This window comes from Drosophila grimshawi, unplaced genomic scaffold (assembly GCF_018153295.1).
Source record: "Drosophila grimshawi isolate 15287-2541.00 unplaced genomic scaffold, ASM1815329v1 contig_848, whole genome shotgun sequence".
NCBI classification, from domain to species: domain Eukaryota; kingdom Metazoa; phylum Arthropoda; class Insecta; order Diptera; family Drosophilidae; genus Drosophila; species Drosophila grimshawi.
In genome coordinates this window covers 9437194-9456067 of record NW_025063692.1, presented here as the reverse complement: position 1 = coordinate 9456067, position 18874 = coordinate 9437194, and the positions used below count along the sequence as shown (strand labels likewise).

The 18874-nt window shown below is 39.0% G+C and overlaps 3 protein-coding genes across 6 annotated transcripts; 2 read left to right on the top strand and 1 right to left on the bottom strand.

Moving 5' to 3' along the window:
* Nucleotides 1-1411: 1411 nt before the first annotated feature.
* Nucleotides 1412-5090, bottom strand: LOC6565759 (histone H3.3A). Of its 2 annotated transcripts, none has more exons than XM_032739047.1 (3): nt 5008-5090; nt 1995-2301; nt 1412-1887 (listed from the first exon to the last, which is right to left on the bottom strand). In XM_032739047.1, the coding sequence occupies exons 2-3, from the start codon at nt 2274-2276 to the stop codon at nt 1759-1761; spliced, it is 411 nt and encodes a 136-aa protein (XP_032594938.1). In that variant the 5' UTR covers nt 2277-2301; nt 5008-5090; the 3' UTR covers nt 1412-1758. The 2 variants fall into 2 exon arrangements, with proteins under 2 accessions (XP_032594938.1, XP_001992391.1); XM_001992355.3 differs by having other exon boundaries at nt 1995-2298; nt 5008-5061.
* Nucleotides 5091-5303: 213 nt separating this feature from the next.
* On the top strand, nt 5304-6459 carry LOC6565758 (SAFB-like transcription modulator). Its single transcript, XM_001992354.3, has 4 exons — nt 5304-5361; nt 5460-5573; nt 5646-5755; nt 5824-6459. The coding sequence occupies exons 1-4, from the start codon at nt 5304-5306 to the stop codon at nt 6034-6036; spliced, it is 495 nt and encodes a 164-aa protein (XP_001992390.3). The 3' UTR covers nt 6037-6459.
* A 434-nt stretch (nt 6460-6893) lies between these two features.
* Nucleotides 6894-18091, top strand: LOC6565757 (septin-5). 3 transcript variants are annotated; one of them, XM_032738828.1, is made up of 5 exons: nt 6894-6926; nt 7880-8287; nt 16682-17141; nt 17217-17619; nt 17705-18090. In XM_032738828.1, exons 2-5 carry the CDS (start codon nt 8089-8091, stop codon nt 17963-17965), a joined length of 1323 nt encoding a protein of 440 aa, XP_032594719.1. In that variant the 5' UTR covers nt 6894-6926; nt 7880-8088; the 3' UTR covers nt 17966-18090. The 3 variants fall into 3 exon arrangements, with proteins under 3 accessions (XP_032594719.1, XP_001992389.1, XP_032594720.1); XM_001992353.3 differs by lacking the exon at nt 6894-6926 and having other exon boundaries at nt 7978-8287; nt 17705-18091; XM_032738829.1 differs by lacking the exons at nt 6894-6926; nt 7880-8287 and adding an exon at nt 16243-16312 and having other exon boundaries at nt 17705-18089.
* Nucleotides 18092-18874: the final 783 nt, after the last annotated feature.

The window sequence follows — 18874 nt, the reverse complement described above, 5'->3', positions numbered from 1 at the left end:
AACCGTTTATTTAAGTTCTGGTTTTTGGGCTTCATGTTATCTTGGACTGGCTGTACGGTATTGAATGGTAAGGCGTGACTTTTAGCGAGTGTTTCCATACGAGACATCATCAGTGTTAAAAAGGCGTCCATCTTCCGGCCTAGTTCAGTCACCAAGACTGTGTGTTGCTGAATAATTTCCAGCATGGAAGTGGCTTCAGGGGTACAGGGCAATGGTGTTTTCTGTTCCTCCTGTATCTTCGGCTGAGGGCTGCGGAGCTGCTCCTCCTGCTGCTCGACGCAAAGCCTCTCCTGGAACCTCTCCAGATGCCTCTCCGCTGGGTTGTGTGTGTGTGTATTGTATTTTAAGACAGCAATTTACTTTCTTTATTTTTTTGTTTTGTGTGTTTTGTGTTGAATGCAACAAACAATGCAATTTCTTGTTAATAATGTGCAAATCTGTTTTGTGCACTTTTGGAGGGGTAATTTGTCGGTTATATGCATATATGAATATCTTGTAATTCCCATAAACATTTATGTTAAGTTATTTAAGTGTACATATTTAGAATAATACATTTATCGCGCATTATATGAATGCATTACATTTAAAAGTTGATTATTGAACCCGGGTTGTTTTTTGTTTTCTTTTATTCTTTTTTTTTTGCGTTTTACTTGGTTTGTTTTATGTGCTCAATTTGTCGGATGTTTCGCGTTTTTTTTTTTTTTTTTTTTTTTGATTTTTGTTTTTGCCTAAACGTATAAAATGCATGTAAATCTAAAACTTATTTAATAAACTACCACGCCCAGTGCGGAGGGCCAACCAAACGTAAATATATATGTTAAGTTTGCGTTTCCTCGAAGAACAAATTATGTAATATTAGGTGAAAAAATAAAAATTATATGTATATACATATATATATATATATTATATATGTATTAATATAGATTCTGCGTTATGTGTACTCATTTCTGATGTGTGTTCTTTGTTTGTTTGCTGTTGGCCAAATTCGGTGTTGTTCATTTGACCCGATCGCGCGGCATCCACGCTGCGCCGCATTGGCGACTGGAGTACGCAGCTGCATCAATCATTGGCGCCGCGTCGCCGCCGTCCAAGTAGCCACAACGGGAGGAGTGGGAGGAGCTGCCGCCACTCACTCGCCACAGATTGTGGCTGTGCGCGCATTGGCAGCTTTCCTCCTCCGCCTCCTCATCATCACTGGAACCCTTGTTTGTTGGAGACGGCATCGTCGCGCCAACGATTGCCAAATGCAGCCAAATCCTCCCTGCAGCTGCTGGGTATCTGTTGTCGCCAACTGGCAGGTACAGCGTGGATATCGAGCGATGCACAAACTTATCAACTAATATACATTTATAATAATAGCAATAGTAATTAATAGCAATAATAATAATAAGCATAATCATAATAATAAATGTTACAGGGTATTCATTATATTATTCCATAGATTATGTTTGCTGTTTGTGTTTTTGTTGTTGTTTTCTTTCTGTGTTTTGTTAAAACAAATACAATTCTACAAATATAAGTTTACATATATATATTTATATTTATATTTATGTAAAATGAAATCAAGCCCCAATTGACGAAAATATGTTTGTTGTTTTGTTTTTCGCCCATAAACAAAGTGTTTCTCTGAGGAGAATCATGTACAATTTTAGATGAAAATGATGTTTGTTTGTTTGTTGTTTGTAATTTGCTGTTGCTATTGTTGTTGTTGTTGTTGCTGCGTTTGTTGAATATTTGCTGTTTGTTGTTGGTTGGTCCTTAAGCACGCTCGCCACGAATGCGACGCGCCAACTGTATGTCTTTAGGCATAATGGTCACCCGCTTGGCGTGAATGGCGCACAAGTTGGTGTCCTCGAACAGGCCTACCAAATAGGCCTCAGAAGCTTCCTACAATGAGCGTCATAAGCGCCAATAATTTTAGCAATTCGCAATTGATAAGGATGGTAAAGGGTGAGGTGAATGAAGATTCAGGTTCAGGTTCAGGTCCAGCTTACCTGTAGAGCGCCAATGGCAGCGGACTGGAAACGCAAATCTGTCTTGAAATCCTGGGCGATTTCACGCACCAAACGCTGAAAGGGCAACTTGCGGATGAGCAACTCCGTCGACTTCTGGTAGCGACGGATCTCACGCAGTGCCACGGTGCCGGGACGATAACGATGGGGCTTCTTCACGCCACCGGTGGACGGTGCCGACTTACGAGCAGCCTTTGTGGCCAGCTGCTTACGTGGAGCCTTGCCACCAGTCGATTTACGAGCGGTCTGCTTGGTACGGGCCATCTTTGCTAATTACTTGATGATGCTGCTGCAACAAGAAAAGATGAAAGATGAATTTCAACACGATGAAGCGCGATTGCGACGCTCAGCGCCGAAGCGCTGGCGCGCTACTGATGCGGATGATGGCAACCAACTATGGATGGTTGCATGCAATCAAAGAAAGAAGCACAATAACAAAAAAAAAACTGAGGGTTGAAATCTTTGGCTAAAATAAAGCAACGATAGCAGCGGCGGCAGCTGCAGAAATTTTCCTTTTATTCGTCGTGCTGTTTGCTGCTGTGCGTTTTCCTTAGCCTATTTTGGTTTGGTTTGCGCTGCTGCTTTCTGGGAACACTTCATAGCTTCCACTTCAGTTGCGACGTCTGCTGCTGCTGCAGCCCACAGCAGCTTCGAGTGCCCACTTGAGCAGCCCCATTGTGTGAGTGCATACTTTTTTTTCTCCTCTTCTTCATTTTCTGTGTGTGAGTGGTGCCTGTGCCTTGAGCTCGGCATGAATCGCTATTTTTCTTTTCGCCCCAGCCTAAATACGACCCCTGCTTGCCTGCCTTTCTTTTATTACTTTTTGTACCCTGAACCCATTAAAAATGGGTAAAATAAAAAACAGGGTATAATGGTTTTGTGCAAATGTATGTAACAGGCAGAAGGAAGCATCTCCGACCCCATAAAGTATATATACATATATTCTTGATCAGGCTCAACAGCCCAGTCTATATAGGCATGTCCGTCTGTCTGTATAAACACGCAAATCTCAGAGACTATATGTATGAATATTCACTTGTTTATCGGAAGACCTGCTCACATTTTGGTGCAAAACTTTTAAAGGGTTATTTTCCAATAAAACGAGAATATATTTAACAACTGGGTTCAGGGCATATCATAGTCGAGCTCACTCGACTACAGCACTTTTACTTGTTTTGTTGTTGTTGCCACTCAAGCGTCGTGAATTTTTCGTTTTGCTTTTTTATGCGAGCAGATCCAATCATGTTGAAGTAATGAGTTGTAGTTTTAAGCTTTAGATCTACATACCACACCACACCACACCACACACACTAAACGCATTCGCTTGGAAAATGTGCACATGACTTTCTAACAACAACAAACGGAAAACGTGAACGATCGCAATAAATTTAGACAAAATTATCGATACTTTCAGTTGCAATGAAAACTTTAACTGTAAATCGCAAATTCTGTATTAGATTTATAGTTACCAGAAATAAGAAATTATAGACTTGACAGGTATTAAATCCAAGACTTCTTATTGTTAGTCGGCTAAAAGTGGAACACCGACTCACCAAATCTAAGCGCGTATTAAGATCACAACTTGAAATATATTACAATAAATAAATTTGACGAATCAAATCTTCAAAAGTAAATTTTCAGTTAAAAATGATTACAAACAAATCAAAGCCAACGTTAAAATTAATGTATTTACACAAACATATACACATACATTCACACACACACACACACACAGCTTGCTTGCAACTGCATAAAAGACATAATTAAGGCATTGATATCATTATGTCAGCTATTGATGGATGAAACGAATGTGTATTCGTAAATAGCTCAATACAGATAAATGCATGTGCATGTGTGGTTGTACAGGTGCTTTTTCTTATTGTGCTTTGCATATTTCATAATATTGGTAGTAGAGCATTATCAAGGAAAAGTAAAATTCTTGGCGCCCATTTGAGCGCCACATGTGGAAACGGGCTGGCAATATTGTATCACAGTAATAGAAATAGCAATAGATATCAGAGAGCGAGCGAGCGGGAGAGAGAAAAGTACCCAACCGAAAATTGCGTCGTTCGCATTTAACGCGCGTAAAGCAATATCGCCGCTGTGGTGTGTGTGCGTGTATGGAACAGCTGCATCACATCTCAATGCCAATATATATTTAGGCATGAACATACCCATTGCAGCTATTGATGTAATGCGACATATGCATATATGTATAACAAAATTACAGTAATTTCGATTAGAAGCAGACGAACAAGAGAAGAAAAACAACACGAGCACAATGACACACACACACACACATACAGAGGCAGAAGCGCACGCTCAAAAGCTGATGCGCATGTCTCACTAACAATGTGTGTGTGCGTGTGCTGTGTATGTGTGCGTTTGCTCACCGCCAGTATACACATGCACACACACACACACATACCTGACTAAACAAAACGAAAATAACAATAAACGTTGGACAGAATCAAAATGTGATAACGTCACATTTAAAAGTACAGCATAAATAATTGAACAAAACAAAAAACACAATGAAAACTGCGCGCCCTTTTTATTTGTTCGTTTGCTGCTGGCGAACACTAACTTTTTGGGTTAAGCAAGTATGTTCGTAATTGTTGAAAACTTTTTTTTTGTGACTTCGACTTGTCTGCAATAGCCGCCATTTTGAAAAGGCAACAACAAGTACACCACAGCACACCACACTAAAGTGTGCCCGTGCATCCGTCGTGCAAACGAAGTCACCATCAATCGTCGTCGTCGTTGTCGCCGACGTCGTGCATTGTGTGTATCCACCAAGACAAAAAAAAGGTAAGCTGCCGCAAAAAAAAAGTGGGGCTCCGCATACCGCCCAGCGGAGCCCCGAATAACACAAAACAATTATAGCTGTTGCACACACTAATTCTGACATCAATTGCACTTTCACCGTTTAACACAAACACCAATGTAGTCAAAAAAAAAAGAATTGGCTATAAAAAATGTCTGGCACACTCACCGTCGCAAATTTAAATATTATTTGTATGCTTTTTACGAATTTGTAGAACTCCGACTGATTTCTACGAGTGACGATTTCACAATGATTTGATATCAGTTTACTGGCAGCAGTTTGTAATCGATATACACAATCGATCAACAATATATCGATATTATTCTTGCATTTCAAATCGAGTACGATAGATCGAATTAATCAATTATATTGATTAAAATACATCGATACAGCACGATAACTTATTGTGGCGGTCTACTTTCGATTATCGATTGTCACTAAATATTGCACAACTTTTGAACAAAATGCTGCCTACTATCGGTAACAAAAATAACAACGAAAGATGGGTAAAGAAAGTAAAAGGTACAGCAAAAACGTAGATAGACACTGTTTCCTTGACGATTACAATAGTTTGTTGAATGTATTTATTTGCAAAAATCAACATCGCAATTAAATTGTAGCACTCGATGTCGATGAATACAAATTGATGCTAATTTTGCATGCTGTGATTTTTGGCAAATGCGGTCATACAGTTTTTGTTTGTATACAGAAACAGAAAATCAGTTTTGAAAAGAGTAAGTAAATCGCACTAGAGATTAACTTTTTAAATAATAAAAAAGAATCAAAACAACTGTAACACATTTAAGTGAATCAATTGCCAGACGTAAAGCGCAAGCGAGAACTCCAGTTGAAAAGTCGCCCGGCAGACGAAACCTTGAATATGTTTGACTATTTCGAGGAAAACATGAGCATTGAGGTAAGTAACGGTGTTATTTATTATTTTGTTTAGTTAAACATACTTAAGCATAATAATTGCACACACAGAGACCAACTGCTAAAATGTACTACGCACTTGTGAAGCTCTCACGACTCGAGGCGCAACGACAGCAGTTGCGCGAAAAGCATCTGAAATTCGAGCTGGAGAGATTCGAGTGGGCGAAGGAGGTGGACGACAGGCGCCTAGCGATTGAGGAGCAACGGGTGAAGAATAAGCATGAGGAACGCATGCTCGAAATGCAACTCAAATACAAAAAATAAACACTAATTGTATGACATTTTTATTTCCGTAAACATATTTATTTTTTTGTTTTAGTGCACTTCAAATCACAGTAAGACCCGATTTCCATTGTTGGTCATGGTTTGCCATCACAAACTGTTTAAAAGTAGCTAAGCAGTTTAGTCAATTTTGACTTGCTTTATTAAAGTACAAACATTCTCACATATGTATATAATTATATTTGGTTTATCCTTAGTTTTAATGCAATTTATTTAAATTATTATAGGACCACTTTTTGAATAGAATGCTTATTTTTTATAATAATTATTAAACAAATATACTTTAAGTATAATATTTAGTTTGGTTTATCTTTGATTATATGACTGAGGAATACATTTTAAATATATGTATTTATACTCCATCTGTAATTATATTTACAAATGTATATTGTGTTATGCAATAATTATTAATTAGCTATAATTATTATTAAGAATATATTTTCAATATATTATATTTTTAATTTAATAAATTCGGTTCTATAACAAATATTCCTAAAAAATAATATATATATATATATATATATATATATATACAAATAAATACAATTGCAAACCATGAATACTTTATTTTTAAACTTGCGAACCGATTCAATTGAAACAATAATATTTTTAATCGTTATTTTTAAATGAGTTTTGAGGGGTCAAATTATTGAAGTGAGTTCTGCTGAAAGGTACATTTTGGTACATTTGTCCCAAACACCGACCATAGCTGTATGTTAAGCAGCAATCATAACATGCTAATACAACAGTGCCATTTTGAGTATAACATTTGAAGTGTACCCGCCTCTGTCTATAACATAGACCCTGTACTCAATAATCGGTTACACTGGCCGCGGGTCGGTTGTGTTTTGTTTTGCTGCGCGACTCGGAAGGTATTTGAAAGCAGAGTGCAACGGATATACATAGTTAAAATTGTATTGTTTTATAACCAGAGCGAGATTGCCACTAATTTTCCATTTAATTCAAATAATTTTTTTGTTTTTGTGTTATTTGTTTATTATTGTGCGACTGTGCAGGTGTGCTTGTGTCAAATTGATCAGCGTGCGCGCCTTTGTTTTTACTGTTGTTGTTGTTGTTGTATTCGTGTAGGTCAAGGTGAGGCTGCTGCTGCAAGCAGTAGGCTGAAGGCGGCAGGCAGCGCAGCCAATGACAGGCGAGCATGCATCCAATACAGGCAAACAGCTGCCCAAAAAAGCACCGTTAGTCGCGCTGTTGTTTTGTGCTCTGCGTTCATTGAGCGCAATTTGTTTCCAAATTCAAGACGCATAAGAACGGTGTCAGCAGGACAACACAAACACAATTCTAGTTTGTGTGTGTGTGTGTGTGTGTGTATGAAACCTTAAAAGTCAATACATATGCATTTGTTTTTGCACAGTTGCTTTATATTTTACTCTGGGTTTAAAGATGTGCAAACAAACAAAAAAAAGCTATTCAAAAATAGCTTAAAAAAATGTCTCATTTTTAATTTTATTTAGGTGCAATATTTTCGTTTAATCAACTTTATCAGCTCGATTTATTAAAAAAAAAACTAAAAATGTTGTGCTCTTTACATATTTTATTTATTTGCGATATTTATGAATAAAAAAAATGAAAAATAGCTAAAAATAAAAAATAAGAATAATTTTTTGTTGATTTATTTACACTATTTTCGCTTTAAAATTAAATTAGCTCGAATTAATTCGTGCTGCGGCAATCACCGTATTTAGCACAAGCACACATACACACACATAACATACCTATGCACACACACACACACACACACACAGAAGTTTATCTCCTTTGTTGATAAGCTTCAACACCAACGATTAACAGTTAACTATTGCAGTGTAGAGTGAATGGCCGCAAAATACTTAACATCGATTCTTGCACAATAACAAATAAATAGCAACAACAACAACAAACAAAAACAATTAGAATAAGAATAGCAAGAAGAAGAGAACAGCAAAGGCAGACAAAACGGCGTATCTACAGCAGCAGCGTCGCCTGTTCAGCGGCGGCGGCGTCGGCGTCGGCATCTTGGGCGGCAGCGGACCCATGAAACAACAACAGCCGCCGCCACTGCCGCAGACGCAGCCGCCCCCGCTGACGCAGGCAGCAAACGTTGGCGCAGCAGGAGCAACTGAGAGCAATATTGTTGTCAATACCATCAGCAGCTTCAACAACAACAACAACAATAACAGCAGCAGCGCTGTTGAGGCGACTTCCAAGTCTCGTCCAGCTCTATATCCAAAACGTAAGTAATACTTTTAGTAGGCTAAGAATCCGAAAGGAATCTGGGAAGGATGCGACAATTTGAATTTTTCGGAGTTCTAAACAGAAACTTGAGCGATAATAGTAACGAAGTCTGGCAAATGGATTCGATTATAGATGACAAATGATCTTAATCTGATCAAAATTAAAAACCAAAAAAGAAGCATTTTTGATTTTATGTATAATTTAAACTTTAAGCGGTGCCCGATTTGAGTCGAAACCGAAAGGAATTATTATAGAAGCTATTAAATATTAAATTATTGGTCTCCAATTGACATGGAAATCTAGAATAGTCGATACAGAATAAGCAAATAGTTAAGTTGGCTCTCACTTTCTATTAATGGTCAATATATTTGATTCATTAATTCATTTGGGAACTGTCCAACTAACAATTTGCATATGCGACTATATTATTAAAGATTAAGGTCGAAACTTCCTCAGACAGGCAGGCAAGCAAGGTCAACTAGCTCACACATATATATATATATATGTATATATTCAATTAGGCAGTCAAGTCATGCCCCGATTCTCGCAGTGTACTCACCTCACCCCATATAGGCTGGCCAAGTTGGATGGTCTTAATGGTAGTTCTTCTGCTGCTGCTTCTATTGCTCCCTTCCACTTTTGCTATTTTTCCTTTGCATACCTTTCTATTTGTTGTTTTTTTTGTCTATTTTTCTATTTATTTTTCTTTCGCTTGTGCTCAATTTGGCACAACAACTTTTGCGGTCGTCCTGGCCGCTTTCGCTCCGGGTTCGGTTGCGGAGTCGGTTTGGAGTCGGAGCCGCAACAACTACTAGTCTCTGATTGCACTGCGGTCTCTTCTGCTGCCCATTCCATTTTTGGTGGGCGTCCAGCTGTCGCCGACTGCAGTCGTCAGACCCAAAACCCACACCCAAACTCAGCTCCGGCCCCAGACCCATATCCAAATTCAAACTCAAACCTAAACCTATGTCTAAGCCCAAGCCCAACTGGGCGTGGCAGTTGGGGGGAATATGGCAACGTGACCAGCTAACAGCTAACAGTAGCTGACAATATTGTTAGCGTTGTGGCAGCTTTTAGCTGACATCTTTGCGGCCATGAATCGAGTGACGAAAGATACACAATACTCTCCATATATAGATGTACACAGATATACTCGTAGATATAGATATAGATATATACAGACAGACACTCGATTAGTAGATGCCCTTCACGCAGAGTTTAAATACAGTTTGTTTTGTTTAACAAAATCTATATAAATTATATATTTTGATCGATTTATATAAACTTGATCTGCGCATAGCATAAGAGAATTTATAATCCAAATTTAAAGTCGTTAAGTTTTAAAAATCTCTGAGATCGGCTTGTTTGTACAGATGCACATGACTATATCGGCTTTGCTGTTGCTCCTCAGCAATATATATATATATATAGATCTGTTGGCAAACTATCAGATTATCTAATGAAAGTAAAGACTTGAAATATTTTTAGTTGGGGTAGACATTTTTATAGAGACTCGATAAGATAAACAATTTGTTTGATTGGTTGGTGTTGCCTTGTATCATATTTTCAAGCCTTCAATATATTTATAAGAATAATGTGTGCAGTGTTTCTGAGACGTATATGTACTCATACCGATAGATAATATATATTATCTATCTTAGTCATGCGCTGACGTCACAGCCTCGTAACTTACATTCCATATTATTGCTGTTTCTGTATTCATTTTTCTTCTTGCAAGCGGCTAAACTGTGACAAAAGTGTTCATTTAAACAACATTGCAAAATATGATGGGTTTTCTGTCTCTCTCTCTCTCTCTCTCTCTCTCTCTCTCTCTCTCTCTCTCTTCATTTGTGTGTTAATATTTCTAATTGCGATTGCTGTTGTTCCCCTCGCTGCCCTGCCCACTCCCCATTTGAGAAGTCATTAAAAATGCTTTATTGTTGTTTAGCTATATATTTAGTTAGTAGTTAAAATTGTTATTATTGTTGTTGTTGTTGCTGGGTAGCTGGTAAATGATTGCACATGTTATTCGTGCTTGTTTCCCTTTGCTGCATTCTCTAAATTACGGGGTGCTTATGTCAGGTCCCCTCCCCCAGGAGAGAGGGAGCCGGGAGGGGAGCTGTGGCTGTTGCCGCAATTGGAGCGTACTGTAAATCAGCGCACAACTTTGTCAACTGGCCTTTGACTGAGTGTTTAAATGGGGAAAAATGCTGAAGTGCTGAATGCTCCACAAAATTCCTTTCGGAGACATTTTAACGTGGTAAAACAACAAAAAGAATGCTGTTGACTAAGATTGCGAATATTTAAGTTTAACTATAAATTCAAAAATAAATAAAAAAGAAAAGTGAAACAAGCGATTGTTCCAATGTTGATCGGAATAATACGGCATATTAACACGCATATTGACCAAGTTTGTTCCACATATCTTGGCCAACAAATAAGTTGTTTGCACAAGAATTCCTTGGTCGACATATATATACATAATTCATATCAAATATATATAATATATATATATATCGTTTACTACAATTAAATATACAAATTTCTTGTTTTTTTTTTTGCTTTTGAGAATCTGTATCTATATTGTGAGATTAAGAATATGACTCAAAAAGAGTCTAATAAAGTTTGTTTTATCATATTCTGATAACGAATGCAGAAGAGTCTGTCTTGCTGTGCCTACAATTTGGTAGGCTACATAATCGATAACAGCAATGGTTGAATATCGATAAAAACCATATATCTGTTAAAATTTTAAGGCTGGTCACCAAATCTGTAGATTAAGTGACGTCTTTTCAAGATATGTCTATATATATATTCTAGATATATATTCTTTCGCAATCTTACAGCTGGAGTAACCCAATTTAATGTGTAAAAAACGAATAGAAAGGGAAATCGAAATGGAAATGGATTCTTCGATTCAAAGAACATTTTTGTGTGGAAATTTCGAAAATGCATGAGAAGAATTTCACATGAAATGTTTACACAAATACAAGAACAACAACAACAAGGAGCAGGAATTGCAGTTGCAGTTGCACATAGAGAAATAGATTGAGTGGTGGGTAGAGGAGTACAAGGAGGAGGAGGAGGAGGAGGGGGGGGGGGGGGTGGTTGGTGGTGATGGGTGGTGTGTTCGTGTTTGGGAGAAGAAGCTGTTGAAGCTCTGTGGAGCTACTTGAAACGTGCGTCAATTGTTTAGGCAAGGAACGAACGATTGGAATTCTCAACGTGCCGCAACTGCCAACATCTATTTATGGAACATTGGGAGCAGCTCATCGAGTGGCCCTTTCGGTGGTGCGATCTGCGGTGGTTGTTGTTGCTGCCACTGCCGTTGCTGCTGCTGCTGCTGCTGCTGCTGCTGCCTTTTGTTTGTTTACTCAATGCCTTTCAGGCAAAAGCTGCAACACGAAACCAAAAGCCAATGACGATGACGATGATGACGATGATGGCGATGATGACGATGCCGTTGCGCTGCATTCAATGGCTGACTGGGCTAAGCAGGCGATGGTTGTGGTGGTGGTAGGGGTGATGGTGGTGGCGGGGGCGTTGCATTTGCACTCGTGCGTTCAACAAGAGCCACTCGAAGCCGCACGCCGAGTGAGGCAACATTTAAAGGCAGCACAGAACCAGCTCGAATTGAACTTAATTGCATGAAATTGAGACACGAGACTTGATATACATGAGACGGGAGAAGACGAGTGGGGAATGTGGCGTGGGGAGGGGGAGTCGCAGAGACAAAGAGTCGCAGAGTCTCGCGCTAGAGAATCGAAGAATCCGCGCCGAGATTCACTCAAAACTCATGCGTCGTCCTCAATTTGGAACTGTGTGCTAAGTGCGCCGTCAAATGAGCTGTCATAATGATAATGATCATGATGATGATGATGATGATGATATCGTCACCAAGAGAGTGAACCTTTTAGCCTAGAGATGAACGATGACAAGCCAAATATTATTCATATTATATATACATATGTATATATAAAGCTAAAGCTGTCATTTTTAAATATTCAGAATTAAATTAAACTATATTTAAAAATAAGAAAAACAAAATTAAACTAAATCAATAAACTTCGCAATACTCAATATTAGCTATGTAAAATTAGATATTGCATTTATATTTTCATCAAATATTGAGAATTACACAGGAAAACTATTGAAATTAATTTCAAATTTAAAGTGTTTATATATGATTAATATCATCTATTTAATTTGTATAAAACGGATAATTCTATTGTGAAAAATATCAATAAATATCCATATCAGTTTACTTTAAGAAATGTACATTTTTATTTAAAATACCCAAATGAAATCGTTCGAATTATTTTCATATGCATAAAATGTGCGCATAGAATATGCCCCAAATTAGAGGCATGCAATTGATACTAAGCATGCTAAACAGTCTATCTAAATGAAAAGCATGCTATGCAACAAGAAGCAATACCGAAGATTAAATACACTTGTTGACCAGCGTTTATCTGTCGACATCTCTACACCTTTTGGTGCGTAGTTCGAAATATTATCATCTTCTATATAAGCAAGTTTTATTTTGGCACTTATATCATGTGGCACATATATCATGTGCACTTCGTCTGGATATCTTGGTAAAAGCACGTTTTTTTTCTGTTGTTGTTGTTCCTATGGCAATTAATATTTAATGATCTCATGCGATGCATGAGTGTCAACAACACTCAAAATTAGTATTAGTTCGTGCTGACTCGTGTCAGCTCGTGTCATCTCGTGTCACGCGCTCAACTCTAGCTGTGGCGAAGAGCCACTCGCAATGGGAATGCTGTAAAAAGTTCCTAAAGTTCTTGCACATAGAAGACGAGCTCCATTTGGGGGCCATAATGCTCAAGTGGTTGACACCCGTGAACCCCTGGCAAATGTGTCTAACAGCAAATGTAACGCTGCCATTAAACAGCAACTATGAGAATGTTTGGCCCCAATGCACCACAACCCCTCCTCTCCCCTAGCCACAGCCTCCCTTTTTACTTGGGCAAGTTCTATCGATGACAAAGTTTAGCCGATGAACTGTGAAATGCATTTTCCCCGTTCAAACACACACACACAACAAACGACGACCACATAAACATGTCAAATGGGAGAAAGGGGGGCAGGCGTGGGGTGTGTGTGTGGCACGTTAAATGGGGGCTGGAGGGAGGGGAGAGAAAGAGGAGTGTAGGCAACATGAAATAAATTGAGTGGCCCGCAGAAAGTAAAGCGTCGCATCGCATTCGATAAAGATCTTGTTCAGTGAGTTGATTTTCGAATTAAGTCCGAGATTTCTTTGGTTGGCACTTGCAACAGATTGACAAACTGACTGATTGACTGACTGAATGACTGACTGACTGATTGAATGAATATGTGTGTGTATGTGCATTTGGCTGCTTTATTGCATTGCCGAGTTCACATTTGGCATTTGTTTATACTTATTAAGCAGCTTTCGCAGCCGAGACAAATACACAGATACACAGGGGGCAACAGATACAAAGTCTTATCTGGCCCAAGTCTTTGGCAAACAGCGATCGTTGCTCGTTTCCTCTTCTTCTTTATTGTTATTATTATTATTATTATTATTATGATTATGATTATGATTTTGTTTGTTTGTCTGTTTACTTAAGCTCGAATCTCGCAACAATTGAGCAAACTTTGCGGCTGCAACGAATTTGCGTAAACGCTTGCCGTGAATCTACTCTTCTGAGAAACTGAGAAACACACACATGTGTAAATAGCAGTGCACGTAGGTCTACACTCAGCAAAAAAAGAAAATGTAGAGCTTTAGAAAATGAGTAAAGTAGAATACTTAGTAAATGCAATATTATTTGTATTATAAATAAAAAAGAAATAATTTTTTATTTTAATTGAAATGCGCTTATCAACTGTCCTTGCCCCCGATTATCCTTGTGTTATCCTCTGCCGAGAATATGCCTCAGCTTGCTTAGCATTTGTAAACACGGAAATTTGATGGTAAACATTTTGGTGCCACATTTCCTTTGGCTAATTGCCAGCCGAGCCAACCCTTGTGCATAAGTTAGGCTCCCTTCTTCTTCTTGCTGTTGTTTTTTTTTCCAGAGCTTTTGCTTGAATTTCCGGTATGTGTTGCTGTTGCTGTTGGGCCCTCTTATTGTTATCGATAAGTGCACTGCTGAGCAGCGTTTAAGGGTTGCAAATCAGCCAGAAGGGTGCGTTAATGATATCTGCGGTTCAGGGGCAAAGCAAGCGTCTCAGACTTGATGAGCGAAGTGGAGTTGTTGGCCCATTGAATGTGAATGTGTCTGCTTAACATGCCTAAACTCAATTAATTGCTTAGTTGGGCATTGCGAAAGTGCAACGCCCACCCTTGCCAGCAGCAGCAGCAGCGCAGCTCAGTGCTCCAAGGGAGGGTGCATACCACAAGAGATGCCACATTTCGCAAAAGCCAGCACAAGTTGCAAGATTATTCACTCGCAAATAGTTATGCGACTATCAATGTTGCTTTTTACAGCTATTCATTACATTTTGGATCACTTTCAAAAGTAATCGATTATTATCGACACCTAACGATAGGCTAGACACAATTGACTTATTTCTTTCTTTGCTTTTCTTTTATTGATGAATGCCAATCCTTAAGCAATAACTATCTATCACTTGCTTTTCCTAGCTGTGCTATTTGTGTGGACTTCGATAAATGTCGAAGCTTACCGATAACTTAGAAGTTCTCACTTAGAACGAATGTCCTTTTTCTTATCTTACAACAAAAGCTTGCGTGTTGAATATCAATCCTTAAGCTGCTAATATTGTTTGGAATAGATATTAGTTATTCTATGATGATAAGTGAATGATCGATTGACATAATTGATTGATCGACAATGGGATCAATGGAACTTTTATTGAATTAAAGCAATTATGAAACAAAAAAATCACATATTTTCGAGCATGGCAAAAGCCTTCAGTTTACTTTATTTATTCAATTATTTTCAATTTAAATTTGTCAAATTAAAGTTTTCCATTTGAATGTAAACAAATCCTTTTAACGGAAAATAAATAATTCAAATTAATATATTAACTATTTAGTATTGATTTAATTTAATGGAACTAGAATAATGTAAAGTAATTCTTTGTGGAACTATAAGTGTATAAGGCATAGTTAATAATAGTTGGGATTACCAATAATGCAATGTGGCAATTGCAATGAATGTGGCATCTGGCAGCACTGTGCAGCAATCCAGCAGCAATCGCTAGCAACCCCCAAACTAGACTAGTTGCAGCTACAAAGTTACAAGGATGTCTGAGATTCGCATGGAGATTCCATCGTGTCCATGTTGGGCGCAGGCGCAGAGAGTGCAACTGGCACGCGGGTGTGTGTTGCCCAGTTACTAGTATCCTTATGGCACAACGAGAGAGTGAGAGAGCTGAGAGAGAGAGAGAGAGAGAGAGAGAGAGAGAGAGAGAGAGAGAGAGAGAGAGAGAGAGAGAGAGAGAGAGAGAGAGAGAGAGAGAGAGAGAGAGAGAGAGAGAGAGAGAGAGAGAGAGAGAGAGAGAGAGAGAGAGAGAGAGAGAGCGAGCTGAGAGAGCCCTAAAGTGGCCCATTAAAGTTTCGTGGGTTGTTCTTTTTTTTCTCCTTCTAATTTTTTTTTTTTTTTTTTTTGGATTTTCGTGTGTTTTGGGCATGTTTGCTTGGATCCGTGCGCCGCTCTGTTCAGCTCCGTGGCTCGAATCGTGCTGAGGCTAAAACAAAAAAAAACAAAAAAGAAAAGAGAAAATGAAAAATAGATATAGTTAAACATAAATATAAATACAAATAAATTAAGACGAACAAAACAATAAAGTGTGTTCAATTAACTCGGGGATTTTTCTTGTTTTTCGATGATTATAAACAAATCGATTTAAACTCAACAACAATCAACTTCAACTCAACTTGTGGCAAATTCTTGGTGCCCCATAAGATACAACAGATATACACACACACACACACACACACACACACACACACACAAAGAATAAAACGCCAAACGCGCAACACAAATCAACACAGCAGCCGTCATGTGTAAGTAGAGATGCAGGTGCACATATATCTTTATCTATATATATATGTATATATATACATATATATATATATATGAAAGTGGGTGTGTGTGTGTACTTGTGTGTCAAGCAGCCTGCTTGTTGGCACTTGAGCTAAGCAGGCCCAGCAATTTGTTTGTTTTGCGCTAATGGGCAAATGGAGCTGCTGCTGCTGCTGTTGCTGTTGCTGTTGCTGTTGCCACACAGCGGGTTGTGTGTTGCAACATAGTCAACCAACCCCACCAACCAATGCAACTCTAACCAGTGCAATGCACTCAATTGAAGCTGCTAATGTGACGCTAATGTTTCTCGCAATGTTTTTATCTTGTTTTGTTTTCTCTCTTGTGCACAGCGAAGACACCGTCATTTGACAAGGATCGGGATTACATTGGATTTGCCACGTTGCCGGAGCAGGTGCATCGGAAGTCGGTGAAGCGCGGCTTCGAATTCACGCTGATGGTTGTCGGCGAATCGGGTCTGGGTAAATCGACGCTGATCAACAGCCTATTCCTGGGCGATCTGTACAAGAATCGCCAGGTGCCCAACGTGGAGGAGCGCATCGAGAAGACAACGCGCGTCGAAAAGAAGACAATGGACATTGAGGAGCGGGGTGTCCGGCTGCGTCTAACCGTTGTCGATACGCCCGGCTTCGGGGATGCCGTCAACTGTGAGGACAGCTGGCGTGTGTGCACCCAATATATTGACGAACAGTTCCGTCAGTATTTCACCGATGAGAGCGGACTGAATCGACGCAATATACAGGACAATCGTGTCCACTGCTGTCTCTACTTTGTGCCGCCCTGGGGTCACAGGTGAGCTAAAGCCAAAGCTGATACTAAATCCGAATCCGAATCCCTAACTAATTGCATTTGCATTTGCATTGACAGCCTGCGGCAGATGGATTTGGATTTGATACGGCGATTGCATCGCAAGGTGAACATTGTGCTGGTCATTGGCAAGGCGGACTGCCTGAACAAGCAGGAGGTGCGTAAGCTGAAGGAGCGCATTCTCCAGGATCTCGAGGACAATCACATACAGCTGTATCAGTTTCCCGAATGTGACTCGGATGAGGATGATGATTTCAAGCAGCAGGATCGCGAACTGAAAGCATCCATACCGTTTGCCGTTGTTGGTAGCAACACCATACTGGAGGTGGCCGGCAAGAAGGTGCGCGGTCGTCAATATCCCTGGGGCGTTGTCAATGTGGAGGATGCCGAGCACAGTGATTTCATCAAGCTGCGCACCTTTTTGATATCGACCCACATGCAGGACCTAAAGGACACCACACAGGTAACAATTCCCAATCTCCCTCTCTCTCTCTCTCTACATTGTTATTTGTATATATAAATATTTGGTTTTTGGTTTTTGGTTACAGGATGTGCACTACGAGAACTTTCGGGCGCAGTGCATCTCACAGATATCGCAGCATGCGTTGCGTGAACGCGGCAAATTGAAGCGTGACTCGATTAGCTCAACGAACGGTTTCGATGCGGCCATTTCGGAAACGGATCGACTGCTGTTGCAGAAGGACGAGGAGATCCGTCGCATGCAGGACATGCTCACCCAAATGCAGGAGAAGCTCAAGCAGACGCATCTCATGGAGATGAAGAAGAACGACAGCGTCATCGATGTCTAAATGGTGGCCGGCCGGCGACTACTCTCTTTACGCCAGTCGCGTGTTCAATTTTACACCTTGATAGACACCATAGTTATAACTATATATATACATACATATATATATATATAATAATAATTATATAGACAGATACACACAGACACACACACACACACGCAACAGCAAACAACCACCAAAAAGTTATGTTTTTTTTTTTTAATGTAGCACACTTACCAGTTAACCGAATTTGGTTCTTTTAAGCTTTTTCTAGTTGCAAAACTAATCCAGATCAAAAAGAAAAAAAAAAACAAAACAAGTAATTAAAAATAAGCGAACAACGAGCGATATTAGTGAATTTTTCAGCCAATTAAAGTTTTTCTTTCTTTTTGTTTTGTTTTCTTTTTTTTTGTAGTTTTAAATGATATACAACAAACAAAAAACGCACACAATTTGTAAAAGCAACTCTTAGCTGAGCATTGACCAAATTGTTATTCAATTTAGCCCCACCCCCAAAAAAAAGTAAGAAAATCGAACAATATGCATAACCCAATAGGGATGGCCTCTAAACTTAGGTCCAGACGAATTCAACTCGCTTTCGGCTGAAATTCGCCAATTTTTTGTAATGTGAGCAAAAGAAGGAAAGAAAACTTTTCAATTGTTGACCGTAGATATTTAATACAAATTTGACTTCAAAATAATGCATACAATAACAAAATATTATGTAATTTCTTATAACGATGAGACTACGCCATTAACTTAGCTGTTGGCTTAATAAATATGTAACTCCACAAAATCCACTAACAACAATACCAAAGTAAAAGGAGTTTAAGCAACTATAAAAACTACAGGACAAACTAACTAAACAAAACAGAACAGAACAAGAGGCACACACAGATATAAACCCAAAAAGTAAGCGTATTTAATTTATGT

Bases quoted from the DNA above. Each gene is read 5' to 3' on its own strand.
- LOC6565758 (XM_001992354.3), top strand. From the start codon at position 5,304: ATGCTGCCTACTATCGGTAACAAAAATAACAACGAAAGATGGGTAAAG. The intron at 5,362-5,459 runs GTACAGCAAAAA...ATTAAATTGTAG, and splicing joins ATGGGTAAAGAAAGTAAAAG to CACTCGATGTCGATGAATAC. The intron at 5,574-5,645 runs GTAAGTAAATCG...AACACATTTAAG, and splicing joins GAAAATCAGTTTTGAAAAGA to TGAATCAATTGCCAGACGTA.
- LOC6565759 (XM_032739047.1), bottom strand. From the start codon at position 2,276: ATGGCCCGTACCAAGCAGACCGCTCGTAAATCGACTGGTGGCAAGGCT. The intron at 1,888-1,994 runs GTAAGCTGGACC...CGCTCATTGTAG, and splicing joins CTGCCATTGGCGCTCTACAG to GAAGCTTCTGAGGCCTATTT.
- LOC6565757 (XM_001992353.3), top strand. From the start codon at position 8,089: ATGAAACAACAACAGCCGCCGCCACTGCCGCAGACGCAGCCGCCCCCG. The intron at 8,288-16,681 runs GTAAGTAATACT...TCTTGTGCACAG, and splicing joins TCCAGCTCTATATCCAAAAC to CGAAGACACCGTCATTTGAC. The intron at 17,142-17,216 runs GTGAGCTAAAGC...TTGCATTGACAG, and splicing joins GTGCCGCCCTGGGGTCACAG to CCTGCGGCAGATGGATTTGG.